This window comes from Sapajus apella, unplaced genomic scaffold, assembly GCF_009761245.1.
Source record: "Sapajus apella isolate SASKATOON/1434 unplaced genomic scaffold, GSC_monkey_1.0 scaffold69, whole genome shotgun sequence".
NCBI classification, from domain to species: Eukaryota; Metazoa; Chordata; class Mammalia; order Primates; family Cebidae; genus Sapajus; species Sapajus apella.
Window position 1 is genome coordinate 373,737 of NW_022437009.1, and position 18,994 is coordinate 392,730.

The 18,994-nt window shown below is 39.9% G+C and overlaps 1 protein-coding gene across 3 annotated transcripts in view; it reads left to right on the forward strand.

The window, feature by feature from the left end:
* Positions 1–18,994, forward strand: part of PDE4DIP (phosphodiesterase 4D interacting protein) — a 232,141-nt gene that overhangs the window by 34,426 nt on the left and 178,721 nt on the right. For all 3 annotated transcript variants that reach the window (XM_032249574.1, XM_032249576.1, XM_032249575.1), the window contains exons 2-3: positions 13,131–13,186; positions 18,310–18,461. In XM_032249574.1, coding sequence (XP_032105465.1) covers positions 13,131–13,186; positions 18,310–18,461 — 208 coding nt within the window. The remainder of the gene's footprint in view (positions 1–13,130; positions 13,187–18,309; positions 18,462–18,994) is intronic.

Here is an 18,994-nt window from a genome sequence, read left to right on the forward strand (position 1 = left end):
GCCTCGGCCTCCCAAAGTGCTGGGATTACAGGTGTGAGCCACTGTGCCTGGCCAAATCACCACAAACTTAGTGGCTTAAAACAATACAAACCTTATAGTTCTGGAGGTCAGAAGTTTGAAATTTGGTCTTCTACGTTGAAACCAAGGTGTCAGCAGGACTGTTCTCCTTCTAGAGGCTCTAAAGGAGAATTTGTTCCTTGTCCTTTGCGGCCTCTGGAGACTGCCCACATTCCAGGTTCATAGCCCCTTCCAGCAATGGCATCGCTGTGGCCTCTGCTTCTAACATTACATCTCCTTTGCTCATTCTGACCCTCCAGGGTCCCTATTACTAGGACTCTTATGATTACACTGGACCCAACCAGATAATCCAGGATAATCTCCTCATCTCAAAATCTTTAATCACATCTGCAAAGCCCTCTTTTGCTATGGAAAGTGGCATATACACAGGATCTAGGGATTAGGAATGTGGACATTCTTATAAGACCATTATTTTAGCCTACCACACCATTCAATGCTGAAAAAGTCATTACTAATCTTCTTCTCCATTTCAGTGGAAATGTTCTTGTTTCTAGCATATGGGAACACTGAATAAACGTCAGGTGACTCATATATGAACCTTATACAACCTCCCTGCACACATAACTCAAGAAAAGAGTGAACTAGAAATGTTTAAGTGCAATCTATAAGACTGAAGGTTAGGAAAGGGAAGCAAATTAGTCTGTTTTGTTTTGTTTTCTATTACCCTGCAATTTGGTTTAATAAACTGCAAGCATTAATTGCATTTATCTGCTGTATCTGTGAAAGTATGGAAAATGGAAGTAACATTCAAGAAAAGTAATGATCTGGTGTCAAAATTTAAGAATTCTGGCTTTGTTTCTTTTCCGAAGTACAGTTTTCAAGCAAGACAAGGTGTCCATTTATCACAGCTATATTTTACTGAACAGATCTCCATTGATAGCTTATTTGAATTTGTTTTTCTCTGTATAAATGTTTTGCCTAGAGGAATCAGGAACATTTATTTTTCTTTGAATTCATGGTGAGTTAGTAAAGAGTCCTGCTTACAAAAGACATAGTTACAACCAGAGATGGCATTTTTTCTCATTTTATGGATATGGCCACTGAGGTTAGCGTGGTTAAGTGATTTGCTGGCATTCATACAACTAATATGTGTTGTATGAAGGCCTAGTTAATTCCAATATCTTTACTTATTATGGTGCTGGTGCTTTGCATATAACACTTCATATTAGGAAAATGCTTGTTTTCATAATTCTATTATTGAAATGTCTTTGGTAGTTGAACTTCCTGTTTAAGATTCAGCACTGCTAGCAATTAATTATCTGAAAGTTAAGAAGGAAATTCTGCCTCTGCAACTCTGGTCTACTTTTAAATGGGCCTGTACTTGGATTTTGGCCTGGGGAATTTGCCAGAATCAATGCTTTCACTCCTACTTGCTTATTTCCCACATACTAGATCAGTTTGGACCTGACTGTCCCAACCCCCATTTCTTTCAGCTATATGCTAAGACTATGTTTAAAATACCTAAAGACTGGGAAGGGGTTGTTTTTGTCTCAGAAAGGATAAGCTGACTCTCCTCACTGTGCCCTCCCCATCCTGGGAGGCTCGCCTGTCTGTGGCTGAGAGATCATATTTCCGAGGCTAGGTGGAGTATCCATCCATTCAGTGGATGTCCCAGGACACTACTCCTATTGAAATCTACCCCCATTTTATAAATAAAATTCCAAACTGGGCTCAGAACATTCCACAAGTTGTCTCTGGCAAAAATTCAAATAGCATTTAAAGTTAGAAGAAAGTCCAGAATAAAAGAGATGTCATAGTGACCCAAGGTGGCTCTGTGTGATTCTATTTTAAAACACTCAAATGCACTGAGAACTTGTTTTCCTCTGTCTCAGAGCATTTTCTGAGTTCTGTGGCCAGCAAGACAAACATGATCTGAATTTCTTTTTTCTGAATCCTTATGGCTAAAGTGCTAAATTAGTCACAGACTATTTATAATAAATTGTATAATAATAATGTTTTATTTTCATAGCACTTTCATAGCCTGTGATTCATCTTTCCTTAATCTGTCTCATTATCTTCAGTCCTTTTCTGCTTGTTACATTCCACAGAAATGTCCTTTTTTCTTTGGCTTTTCCAAGGCCAGCAAGGGAAGAGGTAACTTGCAACCAGTGTCTTCTTATCATGGTCATGGTAGAAAGGGTGTAAAGAAGCAGTAATTCTGACACATAGAAAGCATTGACTGGCCAGGCATGGTGGCTCACGTCTGTAATCCCAGCACTTTGGGAGGCTGAGGTGGGAGGATCACTTGAGGTCAGGAGTTCGAGACCAACCTTACCAATATGCTGAAACCCCATCTCTACTAAAAATACAAAAATTAGTGGGCATGGTGGTGGGTACCTGTAATTCCAGCTACTCTGGAGGCAGAGGCAGGAGAATCGCTTGAACCTGCGAGGTGGAGGTTTCAGTGAGCCGAGATCACACCACTGCACTCCAGCCTGGGTGACAGAGGAAGACTCCATTGCAAAAAAAAAAAAAAAAAAAAAAAAAAAAAAAAAAGCATTGACTGGCAAAGAAAATTGAATAATTTCTAGCATTTCATATAGTTTAAGAATGAATTTATTGTCCATTTCATAATGTGATATATTATCATTCATAATGTAGAATAACATGCTATGGAATTACAATATTTTTTAAATCATCCTCTCCTGAAGCATGTAGACTTCCAATTTTTAACAATTATAAATAATACTTGATAAATATCTAGGTACATAAAGCATCTTCTTCCGCAGCATTATTTTTTGAATGATAGATGTTCAGAAGTAGAATAACTATGTCAACATTTCCAGTTCTTGAAAGTACATTGCAAATTACTCAAGGTTATAGTCTCCTAAGAAGGATATTTCATTCAGTCATTCAATTTAAATATCTTTTTCAAGATCTGAATTCCTGTCGTCAAGGGGGAAACTGAGGCACGCTGGCATAATGTGGCATAACCTAGATAAACCAATAGCAACATTTTCAATTTTTACCCTTCTCTGGGGTACAATGCTTCACTGTTGCTGTTAATCGCTATTACTGTCCTGAAATGTTTCCTGAAATGATAATAAACAGAAAATTTTAACATAAGAAAGTAAAAGGTAGATGTAAATTATGTCAAAACTGTATACCTATTAGGTTGTCTATCACAAGCAAAGAGAATAAAGAGCACATAGATGCTGTGTTTGGTTAGGGGATTGTGGGCAATATCCTTTATATGCTGCTTTTAAACTAAGTCAACATAGATTTTTATTGCAGGAAGAAGTTTACATTTGTGTCTACCAAATGACAACATGTAAAGTTTGGGATGGAGTTGGTTTTAGGTTTTTCCGTGTATTACTTGGAGGTTTTCTCTCTATTACTTTCTGGTATTGCTTGGAGATTTGCAGGTTATTGGCGCCACTGGAGCAGCATTATTGCCAGCAGACCCAGGGAGCTGGTTGCAGAGTCATTGCGACTTAATTCACCCTGAGCTAAAATTAGTATATGTGGGCCTTAATATACCAGTTGTTCCCACCTACACATCTAGCCTTGCCTTTGCTTGGATAACTTTGCTTACCCTTCAGAGGTTAGATTTAGAAGCATCTCCTTTTGGAATTATTTTTAGAACCTAGGTCTGGGTATTTTCTGTGGCCAGAACACGCTCTGCCAACTCTGTTGTAGCATGTAGCTAGTTGGTTAACTTGATATTTTCCATACTCTAGTTTATCGGAAAAATGAAATGTTTTCATCTGTAAATCTTCAGCATCTAACATTGTTTCTAGCACTTAGAACTAGGTCATCTATTAAGAGCTTTTCAGAGAACATTCCCCAAAAGGCTGATGTGAATATCTGTTTGGTGGGTGCCTTCTTATTGTAGAATGGATACAGCAGGTTATCAAAGCTTGATGCCATTGTACATTCAGACTGTATTTATCATTGTTTAAGAAATATGCATCTTGGCCAGGTGTGGTGGCTCATGCCTTTAATCCCAGCACTTTAGGAGACTGAGGTGGGCAGATCATGAGGTCAAGATGGCCAACATGGTGAAACCCATCTCTACTAAAAATACAAAAATTAGCTGGCCATGGTGGTGAGCAACTGTAGTCCCAGTTACTCGGGAGGCTGAGACAGGAGAATCGCTTGAATCTGGGAGTCAGAGGTTGCAGTGAACCGAGATCACACCATTGCATGCCAACCTGGCAACACAGGTGAGATGAAAGAAAAAGAAAAGAAAAGAAAAAAGAGAAGAGAAGAGAAGAGAAAGAAAAGAAAGAAGGAAGGAAAGAAGGAAGGAGAGAAAGAAAGGAAGGAAAGAGGAAGGAAGGAAGAGAAAGAAAAGGAAGGAAGGGAGAGAGAGAGAGAAAAGAAAGAAAAGAAAGAACGGAGGGAAGGAGGGAGGGAAGGAAGGAAGGAAGGAGGGAAGGAAAGGAGGAAGAAAGGAAGATGTATCTTGTTTTCTCACTAAGGGAAAAGAAAAAAAAATGCATTTTATTCCTGTTATGATCTAGATTTCTTAAATGCTGGACAGATGATCGTGAAAGATCTAAAAACTCTCCCTTCCAGGGACTGACATTCTAGAGCGGTCACTAGGCATGAACATATATCACTATTATTCCTTGACCTGACAGTGCCTTAACTCGAATTCATTTCAGTATTCTGTAAGCCAAGCCATCTTTTGTAGCTCATCTTTCTTCCAGATTTTCCACCCTTAGAATCTTTAATGCTGAAATTATACTTCTTGACCACAGGTCAAGCACCCCACTTCCCCATTCTTTCTGAATGTTGTTTACCTCGTCATGTATTCCAGTTCCTCAGCTCTCTGTGTCTTCCAGGCCATCTGCTCTTTATTCACTTCCACACTGAACCCAGACGTCAGGGTCAGATCTTTGAATCATGTTCTCAGTGCTGCTTTAGAATCTAACTGCCTTAACAGTCTTGCAGCTTGGTAACCCTTAGTCAATTTTATTACGCTGTAGGATTCTGTAAGTGTTATTTTAATATGTTATAAAACCATACTGAGAAGAAAGATTCTAGATTCATTCTTGCTAATCTTCAGCAGACCTATAATGCTGTTAAGAAATTCTCCTCCTCCTCCCACCTGCCTCTTTCCCCTGCTCCTTCTTTTTCTTTCTCTAAAAAATATATTCCTCACAACCTTTGATTTCCATAGTGTAAATAAAAGCAAGTTGCAAAACTTATGTTCAATATTATTTCTATTTGCAGAATTCACACTGGCAAACAAACTGAAGAACAACTAAGTAAATAGATAAAAATCTTTATCAATGTTGCCTTTAGATGGTAGCATTTTTAAAATAATTTTTATTTTTCTCTGTACACTTTTCTTGTTTCCAATATTTCTATAAGAGGCATGTCATTCTTTTAAGATCGTTAAAAATAGACATTGTAAAGAAAAGAAACTGAAAGATTACGTATTTGAATATAAAAGTGGTGGAAAGGGGAAAAAAATGACCTGTCTCTTGACATTCAGTCTAGAGCTCTAGAAAGATTCAGCCGGCTGCAATATACCCCAATATCTTGTGGATAGAAGTTGTTAATGAAAACTGAGGATTGCAGGGTGCATTGCCAGGACCAAAAGTAAAATGCAAAAGGTAAGTTTCAGAGGTGGGTGGAGAGACTATATACCATTCCTAGGTGATGTGACTGAATCCAAAGCAGGTTATTTTCATGTTTCTTTTGAAAGAATGATATCTGTGAATGATATCTTAGCTGATTCAGGGGAGGTAGAGGAAAATTTATTAGATATTTGGATATGTGATGGCCTCATAAGGCAAAGTGAGGAAAAACAATTACTTAATCATTAAGAGGATTTTCTGAGCCTTCATGGATAGCATCAAGAAAGTAATGTCAATTTCCTTATTTTCTTTAGGATGAAGACTTAGTGCAGGACCCAAAATGAAACAAAACAAGGATCCTAAAACTTACAGGAGTTGTTGTGGATGCATGATGATTTTGTAGCTCTCTGTAGCTACTGGAGACTTAGCACTCCAGGAAACAGCTTCTCAGAGTGAGGGTCACTGTCAGTGAACAGACTTTGAGTGAAGGCTGTAATTGCAGCCTGTACTGGAATAAAGTGGATGTCTCTGTATCAGTGCCAAGTCAGCCCACACTCAGGGGGCATGCAGGAGGAGGCTCACCGTGATACTCCCTCTGCTCTGGGGGCTTTGCCAATTAAGCATCCTCACTTGCAGAGGTTATAATGATAGGTCTTTAGATGAGAAAAAATGATAATCTCACTGTATTATATGATAGTCTTAACATTCTGCATCTGGGACTTTCACCCTATTTGCATTTGAATATGTGTTTTTGCAATTCTGGTGCCACATTGGGGGGAGGGTATTTGGCAACATTTGAAACATAGAAAATATATCCGGTGTCTCGCCTTAGAAAAAGAAAAAAACAAACAAACATCTGAGACACCTCAGAGCTTGTTCACGAATGCCTTTTCCACTTCAATGTGTCCGTTTCCACCACCTTTCCTGCCTTTCAGTTTATTCTGTTGGATAGGGACAATGCCAGGTGTCACCACAGGAGGGGCTGGAGAAAGGTGTAAATATTCTGAAAAAAGTGGGTTAGGGATAGAGAAGTATAAAATGATGGATGACTCACTTTTCAGGATAGGACCTGTATTTGAAGTCATACTAGCCACTTCCCTTTCGGGATTTTAATTCCTTTGTCACATGGCATCTGTTACACCCGTACTCAAATACTCAAGTGTAAGCTGTGCCCATCAGGGATAAGATGATAGTCCAAGAAACAAATTTGTGTCAGAGTTTGAAACAAAAATCCCATCTCATTAGCACAGCAAACAGCCCACTCTTCCTTTCACCCCAGCTTCTTAGGGGCCATTTCCCTGGAGTCAAGGCAGGTACAGAGGAGGTTCCCGGTAAATGTGTGGGAAATAGGGCATATTGGGAAGAGCAAAAGGTTGCTCTTAGATACAGTTTTCATGTTCAGGCTCTGACAACTGTGTGATCTTGGGCAAATTACTTCATCTTTCTAGGCTTCTTGTTTCCTCTCTGTAAAACAGGGATAACAGTACCTACTTCAAAGGATTCTACGAGGAATGAATGAACTGATGCCTGGAAAGTATCAGGCGTTCCGTAAACTGCAGAGGCAGCATTGGTGAGGGGTGGTGACGGTTGTCCGTGATAGAAATATGTTCATTTAATACAAGGTTAGTATTGAGGAAAATTCTGGTGCAATAAAACCTGTGGAGCTGTAAAGTGATGCACCAGCAGTCCAGAAATCGTTCCCCGTAGATGTCTTTGTTTTTAAGTTGACACTATTTCTGAAATCTTACCATTTATAAATCGTCAGGGCCAGAGCTTCACCTATTAAAAATAGGCCACAGTTCTTCTCATTCTGACCCTTTTGTAATTGCCACAGTTGCATATGGCTGTAAATTAAAAATGGGAAAAATGAATCTTGGAACATTAGAAAGATTTCTTTCATTTGAAACAGAAACCAGCAACTCATGTTAAATGAGCTCCAAGGATATGGGAATTCGAATAGAATCTGTGTTTGGTTCAGTGCCTACTCCTGTGAGGACCCCAAGGAAGAGCGAACTTCAGCAGCCTTGCTGCCATGCCAGACGCCCCCACTGTCTGAGAGGCCACACCGCACCCCATCCTTCCATACTTCATCTTTTAGCAAGGTCATTAACTAGGAAGAACAATGTAAATTCAGTAAAAATACATTCTTCAAACATTTTAAACATAAGAATTAGCCTTTTGGCAAAAACAGTAAAGAGAAAATAAAAGGGGAGGATACTTCCTACATTTTCCACTGCTCTAAACCTCCGGCAGTGGAAGGTTTTCACTTCTCCGGGTTCTTTTCTAGTTTGTTTCTGTGGGTATTTTCACAGTAGTGCAAATCTTAGTCCCTTCTTTCTGACGTTATTTTAAATCATTCTGGGGCTTCTAAGCTATAGCATTTGAGGAGGGAGGTGCAAATGAAGAAGCAGTTTCCCCCTGGGCTTCCCTTCAGACTCCCACCTGAGGTGAGCGCTTGGGGAGGAAGGCTTGAGCAGGGGAAATGTAAAAAGGAAGTTGGAAGATGTCCTGGGAAACAGTTTAGGGCTCCTCAGGCTGGGGGTGGGAAGATGCGGGGGAGCGGTTGGGAAGGGGAAAACAAAATGAAAGCCCCCTGAGCACACTGTTCATTTTCCTATCATTGGGTCTTTGTTGTGTTTCCTTGTGTATTTATACCCATCCTTCAGGACCTAGATTCAGTGTTCTCTGTTTTCTGTAAATTTCCTAGAACCCCTCTCCTGGCCACCCTGCCCCAGCCCACTCCCCATCAGGACAAAATTAATTGCTATCTCATTTACGTTCTGAAATCTCTGTCAAATCTAATTTTTCTAATAATTATCTCTTTGAACCATGTGCCTGCTTCCCTCAATAGATTCTGAGTACTTTGAGCACAGGGTGTATACAGTTTTTTACCTTTGGATTTCTAGCACCTGGCATATAAGGAACTGCTCAATAAATGTTTATATAATGGAATTATAAACCCTAAAAATAGCAATAAAGGCCCAGGTTTTCGCTCTAGGTATTACTATAGCAGATTGTTTTTTCTCCCTCTGAGTTTTTGTTCATAATAAGAAAACCATATAAAACAAAATTTGAAAGATAGAAAATGCGTCTGAGAGACGGCCCTGGTCTCCAGGCTTAGACATGTTAAGCTGGGGTGGTAGTTAGTGATGAAATAGAAGGGCCAGACTGTGTGGGTCGCAGAAGAAATTGAGTGTATGTGAATAGCCCGAAGAGAGGGCCGGAAAATCACCATTCCTTTGGGAGTTTAGACACTGATATGGGAAGAAATAACCTTAGATTAATTATTTTGGTAGGTCAGACTGGAGAGATGAAAGTAATGGAGACCAGGCAGGCGTTAGTACCTTAGGGACAGTTTTAGTGGTGATTTTGGTCCTGGAATACAAATATTTCACACTGTTCAAAAACTCATAGAACCTGCTTGTAATGATGATTACTATCTTGTCATTGGTTTTGAATGAGATGATGCAGTCACATGATCTGTTGCTCCTCTTAGTCCACAAATTAGACAGGCTAAAGTGTAAGAAAATAATACCAGAGATAACAGTTCGTGGAGGAAGGTCTATACCTGCCTTATAGAAAATATCTCTCTGCAGACTGCAAAGGAATAAGAAACCCAAGTGTCTACCCGTCCCCACAATGTTATGAGAAACTACACTAGTGGGACCAATGCAATGCTTGCATCTTGAAGGAAGCTCTATCAGTGGCTAGTTTTAAGTAAAGCAAAACTGAGTGTTTTAGATAACCCTGGCCGTACATGAAACTACCAGTCTTAGAAAATTACTGGAAGAAATCATCACAGCACAGTTTGAGAGTGTCAGAATATCAGGGAGTTGTAGACGGCCTTCAGAGAAGCAATTATTTCCTGATCATTCTCAACTTAATCACACTAGAAAACCATAGAAAAAGCAAGTAATATGGGATATTGAATGTTGATGTATTATTTGACTTTAACATCTTAATAGCTACTTGCAGCAAATCAAGAAAATATGAGTGATATACCATGAAGAAATCAAGCAGATGAAACAGCTTGTGAGTAGGTTGTACTTGGAAAATGCTTCATACTTCCAAAAGCAAAATAGTGTCTTGGCGAGAATATTAATATATGTGATTTTAGTGGAATTGGTATTGGCACTAGCAGATTGATGAGGTGGGGAGAAAGACAAGGTAAGACATTGAGGAAAAGTATAGTTCGTTTATACAGAAAAAGCAAAATTTTAGGTAAAAGCATCGTGGGAGAAAGATTATACGTGGGAATGTAGGAGAGCTAAAAGTGGCCTGGGGAACCACATATTCGCTGAGCATGAGTCATTCATGGATTGATATTTAAAAAAACTAGAGACACTTGAATTTGAGAAACTAGGACAAGGATATAAATATTTTTTCTGAACTTGGGTAATATGGAAGAATGTACCAACATATATTGCCACTTTGTGTGTGTGTGTGTGTGTGTGTGTGTGTGTGTGTGTGTGTGTGTCCATGCTTGGTGTCTACCATACCCCGATTCTCCTTGCACTTTGGTTTATCAAATGTCACAAATTGCAACCCCCCAGGCTTATACTCTGTGTTTCTCCACTCTGAGCCCCTTCCCTTGGGGGAGCATCGGTTTCCTTTCCAACCTGTGGAGCAGCTGAGTGAGCCCCTCTCTCTGGCAATCAGAGAGGGAACTCGAGCTGTTAATAGAGCTAAAGTGATTTCTGAAAAATCTCCTGAGAGACCGCGGGAATGCCTATTAACTCCGTACCTATCTAAAGTGACCTCTCTATCCTTCCAGTTATTGATTCATATAGGGCAGGCAGAGTGCTCAGAGTGGATGTGGGCAAAACGGGAAGGGTGAGATGTCTGGTAGGACTGATATGTATTGCCATGTTGTAGCTTGCTCTTGACCTATAATGTGCAATCTGCAGAGCAGAGAAGATTGAGTGAGATCATGTCTGGAAGGTACCCTGGATTCTTGGACAGCATTAAAATGGGTTTTATGTTTAAGCATCTATTAGAGTAGAATTTCATAATTACTGCAGGGGCCTTAGAAATGCATGTCCTTCTTTTATAAATATTAGAGAAGACTAATGCCCAGAGAGGTGAAAGTGACATATAAGCCAGTTAGTAGCTTGTCACCACAAATTAATTAATTGTGTGTTGAAGCCAATGGGTTCCTCAAGACTGTGTCTTAATAAAGCAGAAATGAAATTCCATCTGCACTTGATCTGTACTGGGGTAACAGCATCAGAAGCCTGCAACATGCCAGCCAAGTATTGTAATTAAGTGAATGAGGGAGGACAAGGACAAGGAGTGGCAGGGGCTGTGGCAAACTGGAAAACACATCCCTGTCCTGTATAAAGGGACAAGTTATCCCACTGTGTGGGAAGGCAGGCCCAGTGTTGGTAGACCCACTCATTTCCCAAGAGCAGTTAGAAATGGGTCAACCTTCTGTGGACTAAATAAAACATGTCGGATGGGCTGAATTTGGCCTGAGGGTTGAACTTGCTCCTGACAGCAGATGCAGCCACCTTCGTCTGTGGACTAGGCAAAAATGCTCAGTGAACAGCCCCCGCTAAGTATAAATTTTTCCCCACGAAAATTTTAAGACATTTTTCTGGTTGATAGTTTTGACATCCTTCTCCTTGTTTACCTCAACAGAGGGGAGTCCATAGGTAGTACATTCTTCTTTGGCATTGTATACTCTCAGGGAAGCTTTCAAGGAGAAGGAGAAGGGAAAGAGGCAGGGGGCCTGGAAGAATCACAAGCTGGTGATCTACTTTTGGATACCAAATAATTGTCAGGTGGTATGTGTAGCCCAATGTGCCCTGTCTGGTATGTTCATGTCCATCTGGGAATTCACAAAGTAAAGATTTCTGCCAAGATCCAGCCCTGAGGCAGGGAAGAAAAAACACCAATTTCCAAGCAAAGGCCAGATCCTTCTCTGCCTCCCTGTGAGTATCTTCTGGCTTTTAACAGAAGTCCTCTAAATCTCTGTTTACAGAATTCTTGGGAGCACCCAAGAGTTTAAAGAATAAGCTACCTATTGAAAGCATCTTTCCGTAGGGTTATTGCAATCATCTGTTTCTGACTTCCCTATCACCCAGTCAGTTGCCAAGACAGTAGCCACCCCCCCTTTAAAACACTAGTCGCTGAGTCTGTCTTTCTTTTTTATTCACAAGACCCTGGTGGCTAAATGCCTCTTGATGTCCTGAAAGGCTTCCAACAGTCTGCACCCCCTGCCAGTCCTCCTATTAGTTCCCTGACCTGACGTCCTGCTACTCACCACGTTCTTGCTGCACCCAGTCACTAAGTAGTATGCTCCCTCTTATGGGCCTCGGCATTTTATGTTCTCTGCTTAGAAGACTCTTTCCCTAGAGACTCCCGTGCCTATTCTTATGGCTTCTTAGAGCGGCCTTGTCTACTGAAAATTGCAATCCCCTCTACCTCCTCCTACCCCCAGCTCTCTCTATCCATGTTCCCCCCTTTACTTATTTTATAGCATTTATTCCCAACTGCTACTATACAATATATTTATTTGTCTCCCCGTAGTGTAAAAGTTCCGTGAGTGCAGGATTTTTGTCTGTTTTGCTCACTGCTACATTTGCGGAGTTTAAAACAGGGCCTAAAAACCCAGCCTTTGCTTGACAAGTATCTGTTGACTACATTTTAAGATATTGTCCCCTCTCTGCTAGGGATGGTGGTATTTGCTATGCTGAACAGATACACCTCTTGCTACTGAATCATGGTGTTATTAACATTTCCACTCATAAACTTGGTCTGTTCTTCAAGGTTTCTGTGCCAACTCTACTTTCTAAACAGATCTTGAATTCTTAAAATTTCCCTTGTTAATCAATCACAACTTCCTATTTGGGATATAGACTCTCACCATCCATTTTTGTTCCTCCACAGTCTCACTGTGTAGAGCCAGAATGCAGCTAGCTGGAATGACCGATCTAAAATTTAAATGTGATCATTATCATTCTTTTCTTATTTAAAATCCTTCATTGATTCCCCATAGCTCTTCACATTAAACTCCGTGGCCTTACCCCATACCACAAGGCCCTGACTGGCCTGGCTACAACATGGGCTTTCTTTCTTGCTCCAACAGACCAGAGTCCGCTCTGACTCAGGGCCTTCGCTGTTCTCTTGTGATGGAATACTCATCCACTCCCATTCTACACCTTGTTGACATCCTCTCCATCTATGTGTAAATGTTCCTTTCCCTGAGTTTCTCTGGGTTTCTATGCTAGTTAAGTTCCCTCTGCAGTTTCCTTCATACCATTTACTACAATAGTAGTCAATGCTGGTGAAATTATTTTAATGGCTGGCTCTTATGTACTTATTGAAAATAGGAACTCTTCTGTGGTGTTTGCCTTTGTATCCCCAGCACTTGACACTGTCCCTGATACATAATAGAAGCTTAGTAAATACTTGCAGAGATAAACAGAAATGGCAAATAGGTAGGTGTCTCCTCCTCGATCCCTGGGATTGGGGGCCTTGTGGGGTACTCATTAATTAATGATGTGTTTCTCTCCACAGAGATTATTTTGCAGAGGATGATGGGGAGATGGTACCCAGAACAAGTCACACAGCAGGTAAGGATGCTGTAGGTCTTGCCCTGTCAAATTCTTTGTTTCTTTTCTTTATTCATTTGTTTTTCTTTTGAGACAGGGTCTCACTCTCTCACTATGGATGCAGTGCAATGGTGTGATCATAACTCACTACAACTTCAAACTCCTGGGCTCAAACTATTTTTTCACCTAAGCCTCCTGAGTAGCTGGGACTAGAGACATATGCCTAATATTTAATGCTTTTTCAGAAATGGGGGTCTTGCTCTGTTGCCCAGGCTGGTTTTGAATGTCTGACTTCAAGAGATCCACCCACTTCAGCTTTCCAAAATGTGTGGGAGAAATTGGCACCTGGCCAATTCTTGGTTTTCTGATGATCATAATTCTCTTGAATTATGGCCTCTTTAAGTTCATCATGGCAATATCGTCAAACTTTTGTGAATTTCCAAATTTACACATACTACTGTAGCAATTTCACACTGAGAATTATAAGCTAGATGTAATTCTATGTACTGAGAGGCAGCACAGTACAGCAAATCATAACAGATGCTTATGTGAACTCTTCATACTTTTAATGATTCTGTAATTGCAAGGCTAAGCTCACTTATACAATGATTAAAATAAATTATGTTGGTAAAATGAAATACCTACCTTAATACACCATTAAAATGGGTGTAATAGGCTAGGCTCAGTGGCTCATGTCTGTAATCCTAGCATTTTGGAGGGCTGAGGTGGGAGGATCACCTGAGGTCAGGAGTTTGAGACCAGCCTGGCCAACATGGTGAAACCCCATCTCTACCAAAAATAGAAAAATTAGCTGGGCATGGTGGCCCCCACCTGTAATCTCAGCTACACGGGAGGCTGAGGCAGGAGAATCACTTAAACCCAGGAGGCAGAGGTTGCAGTGAGCCGAGATCTTGCCACTGCACTCCAGCCTGGGTGAAAGAGTGAGATTCAGTCTCAAAAAACTTAAAAAGAAAAAAAATAATAAGTAAATAAAATGAGTATAATAATAATGTTAATCTCATAGGTGAGATTGAGAAAAGGTCTTAGCACAGAGGCTGTCAGGGAATAAACACTCAGTATCTTACTCATTTTTACTATTAATGTATCCATAATAACAGCACAATTATTACTGCATTTACATTAGCCAGAGATCTACGTGAGTTGCAAAACCAAAGGGAAGATAACATTCTTTTGGGGTCTATTTTTCACAAAGAGGGTTTTACTTCCTTGCTAAGTTATTTGCTTTTTTCATAACAGCCTTGAAGCAAAGATTGTTTATGTGCACAATTTGGAAAAAAGTTTTTAGTTTGAGTAAGTTAAGGATTTCAGAATCACTTAAAATTAGTATTTGAAATTGTGTGTTAAATCCGCTAATTCCACGGGTTACTATGCTCAACATTTTAAATGTCAATCTTCTGCATTTTGAGGCAAAAATTGAAGGACTGAGGCGAAAATGTGAGGGGAATGTATAAAATGCTTACTACATATAAGACATGTGGCGAGGTGCTTTTATGTGTTATTTTATTTAATCCATGTAACAGGTCGGTAAAGCAGATATTATTATCTCTGTTTTTGCAGAGATAATAAATCAGCAAAATTAAGAGATTTGCCCAAATTCCCACAATTAGCAAGTGGTCAAGATTCAAATCCAAGCTTCAAAGGCACTACTCTCATACCCACCAATCTAACTGTAATGTATTATTATTCTGTTTTATCTAATTATCTTCCCCTCAGTACCATATTTAATTTCACCTATTGTGGAAGAAATAATTTTTTCTAATCTTTATTTATTTATTTATATTTTTTGAGACAGACTCTTGCTCTGTTGCCCAGGCTGGAGTGCAGTGGTGCCATCTCGACTCACTGCAACCTCCATCTTTCAAGTTCAAGCAATTCTCCTGCCTCAGCCTCCTGAATAGCTGGGGTTACATGTGCCTGCCACCACACCTGGCTAATTTTTGTATTATTGGTAGAGATGGGGTTTTGCCATGTTGGCCAGGCTGGTCTTGAACTCCTGACCTCAAGTGATCCACCCACCTCGGCCTCCCAACGTACTGGGATTACAAGTGTGAACCACTGCACCCAGCCTCTAATTACTTTTAATTTAAAATTTCGCATTTACTTAGAAATATTCAGAATATCACCAAAACAGGTGCAACATCATCATAATTATTTTATTACTATTATTTGCTATCATAGAGTAGTATACAACTACAGAAAATTATGTTGGGTAAGCTGCATGAAAAACAATTGAAGAGGGAAAAAATGGTATCTCCATATATATGTAATCAATTTGTGGTGTGCACCAATAAAACCTGCTTTAAATTTCTGTTCCAATTTAAACCCCCAAACAGTACCAGGCAAGGTTAGTGGCTATTGAAACCACCGTTAAGGAGAGGGTTATCTGACGGCACATTGGATACTACGTTTATTTTGCAAAAATAAAAAGACATTATACAGTGTTCAGTTTAAAAACAAATCATACAACCTTACATTTCAGTTTTTTTTTCTTTGAAATCAGTGGTGCAATGGGAAGTCAAATGCTTTTAGGCAAAAAACAAACAAGAACAAACAAACAAACAGCCTCTTTTAAAACCACCCTATTGACTATCATCATTTTCTTCTTCACCTTTTTCATCTTTCTGTTCACCAGTGTCTTTCCAATCCCTTTTTTCATTCTTCTTTTTTTCGTTTTCCAGTTTTTCTAACTTCCCTTTTCCCTGCATCAGACTTTCTTTTATTCCAGAATACAGAAATAGCCTTTGTATCTGTAATCTTAAAAGCCTTTCTTTCCTCAAGGCTGTATATTATCTGCAGCAGTAATTCTTCATTTCCTTCATTTCTCTCAGTTTCCTTACAACATCACCAATGAATTAGCCAAGATGTTCTCTTTGTTCTTTTGGGGCAATTTTCAGAAGAAAACAAACAAAAAAAATGGAGATCCCTTTGGTACATTAGAATCCTGGAAATTTTTTTCCTCTCTCTCTCTCTCTCTCTCTCTCGTTTCCTTGCAGAGAGAATATAAATTTTTGTTTCTTTCTTATAATGGGCCTGTTCACTTTCACCCTGTCTTCAAATTTTTTCTTTCTCTTTAGCAGAAATGAATTTCCATCTTTTCCGAACATTAAAAAAAAAAAGAATTCTAAGAAGTTGACTAAGCATCTGGGTGCTTTTTCTTGTGCTTTTTCTGGCAAGTTGGCAGAACAAAGGAAAGAAGGCACGGAAGGAGGGATGGGGGAAGGAAGGAAGGATGGACAGAAGGAAGGAAGGAAGGACGGAAGGAAGGATGGATGGAAGGAGAGGAGGGGAGAAAGAGAAAGAAAAAAGAGAGAAAAAGAGAGAAAGGAAGAAAAAAGAGAAAGAGAAAGAAAGAAAAAGAAAGAAAGAAAGAGAAAGAAAGAGAGAAAGAGAAAGGAAGAAAAGCATGCGTTGGCATTTTGCCTCTTGCTGCCTTGGATCTCCTTTGCTCAAGTGTCTAGTTAACAGCAAGGAAATTACCTGGTGCTTGTTTTGCTCTTACTTGCCCTGACATTGTCTATAGAGCTTAATGCTTTGCCATGACTGTCATTCTTTCTTATTTAAAAAATAGTTCCACAATAAATGTTCACTATTTCCTTCTGTCAGCCAAAAAGTGTGCAGCTTTCTATGTTGTCCACGTGGGTCTGTAACTCAGGTAGGCAACGAATCCAACCCTGCCCCAACACGAGGTCCTCTATGTCCTTTGTTTGACAGAGGCTCTGATTTCTCATTCTTTTACAATGTTACTTCTCAAAAGCAGGTATAGGGTTAATTGCAGTTTAGACTTCACTAGGTTCTCCCAAAGCAATGCTTCCATTGGTTAATTGAATGATTGAGTCTCTGCCTCTTTGCCTGTTTTCCCCACTCTCAGACCTATTGCAATCCCTTTAGTTGTTAAAATAGCATAGTAGTAGCATACTGCTAAGGAAGACAGGTGGAGAAAATATGGGATTGCTTCTGCCACTTTTTAGCAATGTGATCTTGGACAAGCAAACTTTCTGAACCTTTACTTATTCATCAGCAAAATGGCTTTAATAATCACTTATGTCTATTTCACTGGTTGCAGCAATTTCATAAATGAAATAATTCATGTGAAACTATTCTGTAACATGTAATGTGCTTTAAATATGTCGGTTATTACAACTGTTACCATTACTAAATAGTAACCTGAAAAAGTCTCTGTAGAGATACTTGTAGAAATACTTTGCTAGTAGCTTGGTTTTTTCCTTTAGACTCTTTTGGTTACCTATTGTTATGTGACAAACCATCCCAAAACTTAGTGACTTAAAACCGGAATCAGCAAACTACAGCCCATGGACCAACAGCCGATTTCTGTAACTGAAGATTTATAGCCACACAGTCACACTCATTCATTGACAGATTGTCTGTGTCTGCTCTGTGCTGCAGGGTGGAGTTCAGTACCTGTGACAGACATGCGGTGACCCACAAGCCTAAAACACTGTCTGGTCCTTTAAGAAAAAGTTTGCCCACACCTGGCTTAAAACTACAATGATGTATTATTTCTCACATTCTGTTTTGGGAAACTGGGCATTTTTGCTGCTGGTCTCACTTGGGATCACTCAACTGGCTGCGATCTTCTGATGGCTTGACTGGGGCTGAAGGTCTCATACAGCCTTGCTCACATGTCTGTCAGGTGACTGTCGGCTGGGCAACTTCACTTCCCTGAACAGCTTTTCATTTTCCAATGGGGTAGACCAACTTCTTCCAAGCATGGTTGTCTTAGGATGCTAATAAGACAAGAACAGAAATGCAAGGCCTCTCAAAGTTAGTCTCTGGAAGTCAGACGGGGGCACTTTTTATCATATTCTGCCAGTCAAGGCTAGCCAGTTTGCGGACTCAGATTCAAGAGTTGGGGAAACAGGCTTCACTTCTTGATGGCAGGAGTATCATACTGCAAAGCTGTATGGACGCAAACCAGTTTGATTCACTGGGGATGGCTATTAATATGATTTGCCACAGGCTACTTTATGTGAACTGCTTCTATGTGGCCTAGATTGAGTTTGTATTTTGTGGAAACTGAATTCTGCGGGAATGTGCGAGTCACAATGATCCCAGTGCCATTATTAGATAAATCTTTTGTTGTTGTTGTTCTGTTTCACCAACAGCTTTCCTTCGTGGCAGTGAAGATCGAGGCCCTCCAGTGCAGTCACAGATCTGGAGAAGTGGGGAAAAGGTCCCCTTTGTGCAGACGCATTCCTTGAGAGCATTTGAGAAACCCCCTCAGGTACAGACCCAGGCTCTTCGAGACTTTGAGAAGGTAAGTCATGTGAGTGAGTGGATAATCGTTATCCCAATTAGAAGCAGTACTATGGAATAGTGATGTCTTATAAAAATATGACCCATGGATTAGTCTGGATTATGGGTTATTGTCATTGTGGTGTCTCTTTCAAGAGCATATGTCCCAATAAGCATATGCTCTGTTATCTGCGTGCTGGGGGGTGTGGTTTATGGACACTTGCCTGTATAGCAGTCCACCCTTATCTGTAGGGGGTACATTCTAAGACTCTCATTGGATGCCTCAAACTGCATAGTATTGAACCCTATATACACTGTGTTTTTTTTCTATACGTATATACTTATGATAAAGTTTAATGTATAAATTTAGTGTTAATGACATTAACAATAGTTAATAATAGCACAGAACAAATATAAAAATATACCAGCATTACTACTCTCACATGTTTACATTATTAAGTAAAACAGGTGTTACTTGAACACAAGCGCTATAATACTGCAATTGTCTGATAACCCAGACAGCTACCGAGTGACTAAAGTGTGTGTGATATATAC